At 57.8% G+C, this 10,379-nt stretch overlaps 1 protein-coding gene across 1 annotated transcript in view; it reads right to left on the bottom strand.

Moving 5' to 3' along the window:
- The window catches only part of SPAG5 (sperm associated antigen 5), a 17,828-nt gene extending 8,260 nt beyond the window's left edge, over positions 1-9,568 (bottom strand). The window contains exons 1-5 of the mRNA XM_026656609.2: positions 9,524-9,568; positions 9,221-9,367; positions 3,354-4,591; positions 2,173-2,365; positions 816-950 (exon numbers count right to left, since the gene is read on the bottom strand). Coding sequence (XP_026512394.1) covers positions 816-950; positions 2,173-2,365; positions 3,354-4,591; positions 9,221-9,367; positions 9,524-9,568 — 1,758 coding nt within the window. The remainder of the gene's footprint in view (positions 1-815; positions 951-2,172; positions 2,366-3,353; positions 4,592-9,220; positions 9,368-9,523) is intronic.
- Between the last annotated feature and the right edge of the window lie 811 nt (positions 9,569-10,379).

Here is a 10,379-nt window from a genome sequence, read left to right as displayed (position 1 = left end):
AGGAGCATTCACACCGCAGATGTGGCTTTGCGAACCCTATCAAAAGGCCACCGCTGGGACTTGGGCACCAGCCAAGGGTCCAGGACCCACTGGCCATCTGGTGGTGTAACCAAATTGCCACCAGTGGTAGCAGAGGAACCTGTATAAGTGACGACCCTTGTTAGGCAGCCTCCTGCCTTCAGAGACAGGCCCAAGTATCTGAATGTGCAGATGAGCAAGTAGACAAGCCATCTGTCCAAAGACTGGCCATTCACAGAGGACCCACTGTACATGGAATCGATACCTAAAGTGGGGGGCCCGCTTGTTACAACACCTGGGATGGGGAGCAGAACGTCCCACCTGTGATTTGGCCCTGCCTCCCTTTAGCGGGTGACTCGTTGGGAAGCACAAGGAAGAGTCAGGAGTCCATTTTGCTTAGCCCCTGAGGCTACGTCCTCACTACGGGGGGGGGGAGGGAGGGGGGTCGATTTAAGATACGCAAAGTCGATGTATCCGAGCCGACTTACCCCGCTGTGAGGTCAGCGGCAAATCGACCTCCGCGGCTCCCCTGTCGACGGCGCTTACTCCTACCTGCGCTGGTGGAGTACAAGCGTCGATTTGGGGATCGATTGTCGCGTCCCCACGAGACGCAATAATTCGATCCCCGAGAGATCGATTTCTACCCGCCGATTCAGGCGGGTAGTGAAGACGTAGCCTGAGAGATGGTCCTGGACATTTAACCAGCTCCATCTGTTCTCACTGGAAGCCACACTTGGACAACCAGCTGTGGAAGCACCCATCCCCTTGAAGGCAATCTACCCTCCCTGTACACAAACCCCTCCAGGACCTACCATTGCCTCCCTGGCCTGTTCCAGCTCCTCTTTCAGAGCCTGCTCGTCCTCCCGGGTCCGCTGCAGGGCCTTGAGTCTCTCTCTGGTTGCCATGTACAAGTCATGATAAAGCTGCTCCTCCTGGAAGATATTCCATCCCCAACCCATCACTCACAGGGCTAGGAGAATTGTCTCTCACGGGGTACGGTGGGCAGGGCGTGAGCCAACTCTGCCCATGCCTGGGGTCAGCAGAGCCAGACAGGCTGAACACCTCATCTTCTTCCCCCAGGGACACGTGAACCAGGTTCAGCCTGAGAAGGGGCACCTGGGGCAGCATCTCCGCCCAGCAGGGCTAGATTTAAGCAGTTGCCATGACATTTGCATCACCATTAGTTCTAACAGCTGCAAGCGTCCCCCAGGCGCTGCCCCTCCCCAGACCCCCCTGCCCCGCATGCCAAGGGATGCAGCCACTCCCCCACCCACTGGCTGCAGACATGCTCGCTTGCAGCTTCCTTCCTTGACGAGCTGGGGGTCAGTGGTGCAGTCAGGCGAGTGTAACCAGGAGGCCAGGAACAGCAAGGACTGCTGCAGCTCTCCAACTTGGCGAGAGCCAGCCCAGCCATGCGCATGATTTGATTAGCCAGTGCTGTAGCAGCAGGCGACCATGGGACCAGGTTTCATCAGCTCTGAACTCAACAATCCCCATTCAGCCCACATCACTTCTGCTCCACTTACCCCCAGTGGGACCTTACGGACTTTGAGTGGCCTGTTGATCTGGAGCATTGGAGTGCAAGCGCTAGCTGCAGTGCAGGAGTCTGGCAGCGCTGGCCAGGGCGAGCTCAGCACTGCCCCGCTGCACACCTAGCGGAAGTTCTGGACACACCCCAGTACTGCAGACCCACTAGCTAGCTAGTTATTTCTACGGCCCCTACCTCTGCAGCATCTGAGCCCCTCAAAACCTTTAGCAGGTCTCTCCTGGAAGGCAGGCAGGGCTATTGTCCCCATGGCACAGCTAGAAATCAGAGGCACGGAGAGGGTCAGTGACTCGCCCAAGGTCACACAGGAAGTCCAGCAGAAAGGGAATAGAACCTGGGGCTCCAGAGTTCTAGGCTAGCGCCCTTCCACCCATCTTGCCTGGCACTGCATATGGGGGGCTGCCAAGCACCCCTTTGCCTGACTGCAGTCACGGGCTCCACTATCTAGTGCAATTAACTGGTAGGCAACTGGGGAAGTTTCTGATCTACTCAGCCAGAGGGGAGGCAGGCACAACTCATGGCCACACCTGCCATCCTCCTCTGCTTGGGACCATCCCATGGCAACCCCAGACGCATGTGGTCTCATCACTACAGTGGGCCTCTCTTACTGCTTTGGGGTGGGTGACATCAGTCTGCGTGAGCACGTCTCTCTGGTCTGCCGGCCCCAGACGAGGAACTGGCCACTGGCTCTGCTGCCAATCCCGCAGCTGGCACGAGAGGGCTTCAATGATGATAAGCGTGCTCTCCAGCCGCCCCTCCAGCTCCGCCCGGGACAGGGTGCTCAGGTGCTCTCGGGAACAGCTGGTGGGAGGAGAAGATATTTGTGAGGGGCTTCAGGAGCACAGACCCCCTGTGAACTACAGAAATGGCTCCCAGCTTAGGAACGCCGACTAACCCCAAGGACCTGGCGATGTAAGGATAAGGCCTTTTCCTGTAGCCATGTTAGGAGAGAAGCAGCCATTAGCTAAGAAGCAGGAAGTCACATCCTCACATTCCATCTAAATTATATTAAAACAATGTAATATCAGGCTGTTAAGAAGGCTCCTGTACTAACAACACCCACCATCACCAGATAAAGAAACAGATCTTACGATGGTTAAAGAAAACTTAGTTTGATAGCATCCTGTCTGGCAAGAAATCATTTAACAGCTGTGGTTGTGAAATCCTCATTTCTTTATTGTTTTATCTTTATGGTCCCCTTTTCTCTATTGTTTGTCTGTGTGATCTCTGTCTGTTACATAATTAATTTACACCTAGCAAAATTAAGATGGTGGGGTATGATTAGGTTAGAGAATTGTGTTACAATATGTTAGGATTGGTTAGTAAAATGATTGGTTAAGGTCTAGCTAAGCAGGACTCAAGTTTCACTATATAAACTGGGGTCCAAGGAAACCAGCAGAGAAAGAACAGAAGAAAAAGAAGGAAAGACCTGGAAGAACTACTCACCTCTAAGACTCAGCCTAAGATCAAAGCTGCTAAGAATCCTCTGCATGACCATGACATGCAGCAACCAGAAACCAGGCGAGCCCGACCTTGCCTGGTCAACAGGGAAAGTCCGCCTACCTGATCAGGATTGGCGAGCCTAGCACTGTATGCTTAGCATGTGTATTCACCTTGGTTATTGTTAGTAACTAGAGGATAAAGGGTATGACCGTTTAAGGCTCTTTCACTGGTAAAATGTCCTGCAAACCCACAAAGAGTACACCCTGAGCCCTAGGAATTGGGTACGGGTGGGTGCCCCTGGAGTGAGAGAGTAACAGAGAATTGTGTGGGTAACAGGGAAACTTACTGCCAGAGCAGAGAATCTGTTTCTGCAGCACTGTCCTTTGCGCAGACAGGCCATTCCACAGAGGTGTTCATGCTCGTCTCAAGCAGCGCTCGGGGAGTCATCCAGGTCCCCGCAGAGCAGGCGGAGACTGGGGTGACACTTGTGCCTGCATCTTGTTGCAGAGCTGGCAGCGGCAGGCTTTGCTTCAAGGACTCCATCACAGCAGAGGTGCCCATGTTCTTCTCCAGCCACGCCAGTGGGGTCATCCAGGAGATAGTACCGGCCACGTTGCACCCAACCTCACGAGAGGGCACTGGGGTTGTGAGAGCTGCTGCTGCTCCTCCCTGCAGGGAAGGCTTCTGAGCAGAACTTGAAGCCACATCCTTCCAGACAGAAGCCTGAGGGGAGCCCTCTTCAGTCACCAGCAAGCTGGGCTGGTCACCAGCAAAAGGGAGGGGGCAACTTCCCGACTCTGCTCCCCCTGGGATAGGCATGGCACTACTATGTCCTTCCGTTTCCTTAAGGGTGGCCAGGCTGCTGGGAGGCTGCAGAGAATCAGGCTCTGGAATCACAGCCCAGATGCCCGTCTCCTCAGATGGAGGCGGGCTTCCAAGCACCTGTGTCGCAGACACCTGCTCAGGGTCACACCCCTCTGCAGAGCCCACTAGGAGGAGGCCTGGCCTCTCAGGAGCGCACAGAGAAGGGACCAATGAGACCATTGCTACAGCAGCATGGCTCTGCTTCTCCTGCACCCCCAGCTCAGCAGCAGTGTCTTGGATGGCCCTGGTGTCCGAAGGGTCACTGTCCAGGCAGGGCTCGTTCTCTGCCATTGTCACGTGGGTGTGAGCCTCATCCATCCTCACTGTTACTTTAGAAACCTGAGATGTATCAGGTGTACATGGCCCATCTGCCTCATCCTTCTCCACCTCTCTCTCCAACTGGGAAGAGTCTGCAGCGTCTGCCCTCCTCCCCCCAGAATTGTCCGGCAGGGCCCAGAGCTCCTCCCCAGGCTCAGCCCCAGGCAGAGAACCGGCAGATATGGCACTTTCCCCCTGGCCCATTTGCTGGGGGCTACCAGCTGCCTCAGAAGCCTTCGGCGTGGAGCTATTTGGAGCCAGATCCAGCTGTTGCTCTTTTGTATTGGGCCAAGCTTTGTTTTCCTCCACAGTTTTGGGGCTGAACGTTGTGCTTGGCAGGGAGTCTGCCCAGATTTTTATAGCTGGTGACATCTCTGAGCCAGGCAACGTGCTTCTGCCATCCTGCATGGAGGGGAAAAATAACAAGGTCAAGAACTGCAGAACCCCTGCCCACTGCTGTTCCACCCCTCCGACACACACGGACGCCTATCCTGCATGTCGGGCTTTGACTAGCTTGACCCCAGAAGGCCCCTTTCCCAGCATATAGGGAACATGCTTGCGTTCAGTGCAGAAGGGAGGGTACCCTAGAGAGCTGTGGGGCTCTTATGTGGAGGAACTCCCTTGCGTTCTTCCACGGCAAGACACCAACGCCCTCCCAACTGCAGTCAGGCTACCCCCGCTGTTTCTCCCTCTCCCGCACTCAAGAGGCAAGCTCCAGTCAGCAGGAGTCATGGAGTCAGACCCATGGCTCAGACAGGTTCAAACTAGCCAGCCTGACCCAGGAGAAGACTCCCTTCGCAAGTGGGGTCAGTGCCAATGCAAGGGGACTGTTGTGCCCTTACTAACATTCAGGGGGGTGTTTTGGCTGGCTAGCTCCCAGTGCCAAAAGAAAGGGGAAGAGTCAATGGGAAATCAGGACCCTGAGACTGACAATCCCCACGGACAATGGGGAGAGGCCAATGCTCCAGGTGAGCCTGATTGACAGGGCGGGCAGGCTAATCAGGGAATCAGAAGACCAGGGGGGTCCCGTCCTCCCTGTGAGCTGGAATTGCCTGGGTCAGACAGAGTGGGGCTGAGCTAGGGAGCAGAGCCGTGCCAGCCCGAGGGGCCAGAAAAGCAGCCCAGAAAACAGGTCAGAGCTGGGAGCAGAGTCACAGAAGCAGCCCACAGAGCAGACGTGTCCTGGGTGGGGAGAGTTGCAGCCACAGAGCCAGGTGTGGTGAGCAACTGGGACCAGCCAAGGGGGATTCTGGGCAAAGGGCCCAGCACAGAAAGACACCCCCAGCCATCGGTGCTGACTTTTGGTTTTGCAGGTGGGTGCCCTCCGAGGCCCCACCCCCACTCCGCCCCTTCCCACCGCTCTCTCCTCTCCGCCCCCTCTTCCAAGCACCTCTGCCAGTTTTGGAGGGAGGCTATTCACATTAGAGAAAAAAGGTGGGTGAGGTAATATCTTTTATTGGACTAGCTTCTGTTGGTGAGAGAGACAAGCTTTTGAGCTTTCACAGAACTCTTCTTCAGGAAGAAGAACTCTATGAAAGCTCCAAAGCTTGACTCTCTCTCTCTCACCAACAAAAGTTGCTCCAATAAAAGATAAATAAATAAATTATAAAGTTATATTACCTCACTCACCTTGTCTCTCTAATTTCCTGGGAACAACCAGGCTACACCAACACAACATACAAAAATGCAGGATTCACATGAACAGCACAGAGTGACCATCACACCAGGGCACTATTTTCAGGATTCATCTTAGCACAATGTCATCATCACACCAAGGAAGTAGCACCACCAGCACAATGAGATAAATACAGCCATGTGTGCATGCCAAAAATTCACAGTACACGCACACTGGGATCCACACAGCAGGAGAGTAGTGTCAGCTTAGCTCTCAGTTTAATGGGGATACACTCAGGGACTGAGTCCAAGAGTTCAGCTAAACACAAGGGCACCTGCAAATAGCTGTACTAACAGCAGGATCGACACTGGCCCAATAGGAGGAGTTGCACGTCAGGGCACTAATCCCAATCCCAGTGCAAAGCAATATGGGGTCCAGGCACCAGGTCTTTAGTACCAGAATTTGTACTCCCAGGAGAGTGGGATGGAATGATAGAAGTTACAGGGGAAAAAGCCCTCTGTGATCATCCTGACTCAGTCCATCTCCCTGCCAATGCAGGGCTGATCCTTACTGCATGTTTTGTCCAGTCTCCTTTTAAAAGTCCCAAGCCTTGGAGTTTCTAGCTGGGACACTCTATACCAGGGGTTCTCAAACTGGGGGTCGGGACCCCTCAGGGGGTCACGAGGTTATTACATGGGGGGTCGCGAGTTGTCAACCTCCACCCCAAACCCTGCTTTGCCTCCAGCATTTATAGTGGTGTTGAATATATAAAAAACTGGTTTTAATGTATAAGGAGGCGGGGGGGTTCGCACTCAGAGGCTTGCTATGTGAAAGGGGTCACCAGTAAAAAAGTTTGAGAGCCACTGCTCTATACCTCGGGGGAGTAACGTGCTGTGCTCTGTAAGCCCCATATTCATCATTTGTATATATTCTTTATAGTTCATATAAAGCATGCCGTGTAAGGTATCATGGGAAAGGTACTGATTTGCTGAAACCCACTGTTCTGTCAAAATACGTATGTGTCACGGAGTCCCCGGGTGATGCTCTGGAACTGCTCCCCACAAAGCCAGTCAGGACTTTGGGGAGCCGCCTCTCCCTCGGAGCAGACTGTCTTCAGGGCAAAAAGCTCACACGGCTTCACCTCCCGGGTCAGACCTTGGAGCATTCATCATATGTCCCTCCGTGCGCTTCCCACAGTGAATCCGCCCAGGCGGGGTCCTGCGGAAGCCAGAGGGTCCTGCACCCTCACTTTGCAGTCAGACGTGACTCTCAGCCAGCCAGTAAAACAGAGGTTTATTAGATGACAGGAACACCGTCTAAAACAGAGCTTGTAGGTCCAGAGAACAGGATCCCTCAGCAGGGTCCATTCTGGGGCCCAGTGAGCCAGACAACCCCGTCTGCCCTCACTTCCCCGTCCCCAGCCAGCCCCAAACTGAAACCCCCTCCAGCCCCTCCTTTTTGGCCTTTGTCTCTTTCCTGGGCCAGGAAGTCACCTGATCTTTTTGTTCACCTTTAGCTATCCCCTTGCAGGGGGGGGGAAGGGCCCTGGCCATTAGTTGCTAGGAGACAGATTGTCGGCCATTTATGCACACTGGAGACTTAAGACATAGGGGAAACTGAGGCACCCACACAGTATTCAGAGGAAACTGTAAGGACAGTCCCTCTTCGTCACAGTATATCATTAAAGTGTATGAAATTATGAGATTGTGCTGTATGGTGTTACTGAAATAGGCTGCAAATTTGCGAGTAGCCCAGAAGGCAACTCCCCAGAAACAAGGCACTTGACCAAATGGCTGGGTGGATGTTACACAACCATCACCAGCCATTGTGCAGCAAGTGAATGACAATTAGCAATTCAATGACCATCACCAGAGAATTACTCAACCCTGGGACTCAGCAGTGCCCCCCTCCCCCCAACATGATGCTTGGACATGTGTTTTCCAGAGCACATGGACTAGATAGGAGACAGTGCCAGCCCAGGTTGTACCCGGGGGTCACACACTAGCCCTTCCCTTGGGAGACGATTCCAGCCACACCCCAAGGCAGAGATTGCACTGCTTGGAAGGTTTCCCCTGACAGCTTGAGTTTCTCTCTCTCCCTCCCCCCTTCCCCACTGCCTCTTCCCTTTCATCCCCCACCCCGGGAAGAGGCAGTCACCCAGATGCCAGGGAGCGGGACCAAGCACACTACATGGACATGTGGCCACTGTCTCCAAGAGGCAGGCGTCTCTGCCTGGGCAAGCAGGGAGCGCCGCACCCCGCAGCAACCCAGGAGACGTGTCGCCCCCCCCCCCAAATGCCCGTCCCGGTCCAGCTGCCCAGCGGGGGCTGGTACTCTCAGTCTCTCTGTGCTGCGGGGGTCCAGGGGATGTTTTTGGAGAAGCCTCAGACTGAGCCCCCTGCCAGATGCAGAGAGCTGGGCTGCAGTCGGTGCCCCCCCATGCAGACAGCCACGTGCCGGCTCTCAGCACAGCCACCTGGGGCTGGGAAAAGGTTGTAGTGGCAGGGGAGCAGGACTCTCACCCCAAGACCCTCTTTGAAATACACTTACCTGCTGCTGCCTTTAGTTGGCCGAGAGGTTGAAGCGAGGTTGGGAGCTGCAGAGCCACAGAAAGCAGCCTGCTGCCCATAAGAAGCAGGTAGGAGAAGGAGGGGGGGCACAGCACCGGTGGGGGTGGGGTCACTCAGCCCCTGCCCCAGGAGGAGAGTCCCCATCACCGATTGGCTGGTGGCCAAAAAACAGCTAAAAAGCACTGCCCGAAAGAGCTGTTTGGGCCACGCTGATCAGCACAGCAGCTCAGAGCCCGAAACAGCTGATCGGCGGTGGCTCCGGGCTCTGCAAAAAACTGCTGATAGGGCCCCGGAGCCCCGCCGAACAGCTGATGGGGCCCGCGGGGCAGTAACAGTTGACTGGTGCCAGTGGGTGCTCCAGCCCTGGAGCACCCCCAGAGTTGGCACCTATGCCCCCAGCCAAGGGTCCTTGCAGGCCAGGCTGGGAGGGGGATCTTAACCCGACAGGGGGCTGACGCTGGAAGAAGGGTCCCACCACCCAAAGCCCAGGTGAGTGGCCACCACCACTGCAAGTGTCCAGCCGGCAGCATCCCTGCAGCCCGGCCAGGGCCCGAGCAGGAGGCCGGGGACCCACCGGGAACAGACTGCGAAGTGCCCTGAGGTGCCAGACACGGTTTGTGAGGGTCCCTGTCACCGGGCCGGGGACGGGTTTTCCTTTCCCCTTTTCCTCCTTCTTCTTAAAGCGGATTGTTGATTAAACAGCTTGTATTTGTTTTACATGGTAGGACGTGACCCGTCCCCCACGGGTCGGGGGGGGCCCAGTGCGGAGCGCCCCGGAGTGCGGGCCCGGCCGTGCGGGGTTCGCAGGGCTCCCCCCGGCCCCGCGCGCTCCCGCCCCCCCCGCACCTGCAGCCGCAGCCGGCGGAACAGCGGCGTGAGACTCGAGCACGTCACAGGCTCCATCCGGCTCCCGGGAAACGTCGGCTTCGGGGGCGCCGGCGGCTGCTGCCGCGACAGGTCCTGGAGCGGGGCCCGGCCGGCGGCCTTCCGGGGCTGGACACAAAAACACCGCGTGTGACCGGACAGGCGGCGCGGGGGGGCCGGGGCCCGGCGGGGAGAGCGGCGCGGACCTGCCCCGAGCGGCCCCGGGCTCCCTCCCCCCCACGGGGCCCCGCCCGGCCCGGGTCCCTCCCCCGGGGCCGCCCTCACCTCGCGCGCGACCGCGCTCTCCGCGGGGGGCCCGGTGGTCTCCATGGGGACCCGACCTGCTCCGCTACCGCGCGCCGCACCCGCCATTTGAACAGAGCGCGCGAATGCCATTGGCTGCAGCCGCCAGCGGCGTCGTTACGTGGGGGCGGGGCGACGCCGTGTCCCACCCCCCGGGCTGACGTAGCTGTGTGGGCGGGATCGGGATCCCCCCGATCGCTAATCCCAGCGCTGAGCCTGGGCTCCCCCTAGCGGTTTGCTCTGGATCCCCCCCAGCCCGCGCCCGCCCCACGCAGCCCACGGCCACGCCACGCCGAGCACTGGCCATGCCATTTATTGCGTAGTCCCGTTCCGCGCGGCTCCCGTACAGACTGGGGGGGGGGTCCTGCCGGGCCCGGGGACGCAGGGACCTGGCCCAGCCAGGGCAGCCTCTGCGGGGGGGCGGCCTGAGTCTAACCTGAGGGAGGGGGGGCACAGCCCGGCCTGGCCTGGGAATAGGGGGTGCCAATGAGGGGAGCCACTTCCTATCTACTGGCCCAGGCACGAGCCACTGCCGGTGCAGGGGCTGGTGCCCGCTGCTGCTCTCCCTGAGGGGGCCGGGGCGGGGCTGGTGCCCGCTGCTGCTCTCCCTGAGGGGGGCGGGGGTGGTGCCCGCTGCTGCTCTCCCTGAGGGGGCCAGGGCTGGTGCCCGCTGCTGCTCTCCCTGAGGTGGCCGGGGCAGGGTTGGTGCCCGCTGCTGCTCTCCCTGAGGTGGCTGGGCCGGTGCGTGGGCTGGTGCCCACTGCTGCTCTCCCTGAGGTGGCTGGGCCGGTGCTGGTGCCCACTGCTGCTCTCCCTGAGGGGGCCGGTGCGGGGGCTG

The sequence above is a fragment of the Terrapene carolina genome, unplaced genomic scaffold (assembly GCF_002925995.2).
Source record: "Terrapene carolina triunguis isolate 2854851 unplaced genomic scaffold, T_m_triunguis-2.0 Scaffold231, whole genome shotgun sequence".
In the NCBI taxonomy this organism is placed as follows: Eukaryota; Metazoa; Chordata; order Testudines; family Emydidae; genus Terrapene; species Terrapene triunguis.
This window is presented reverse-complemented; position numbering and strand designations above follow the sequence as displayed.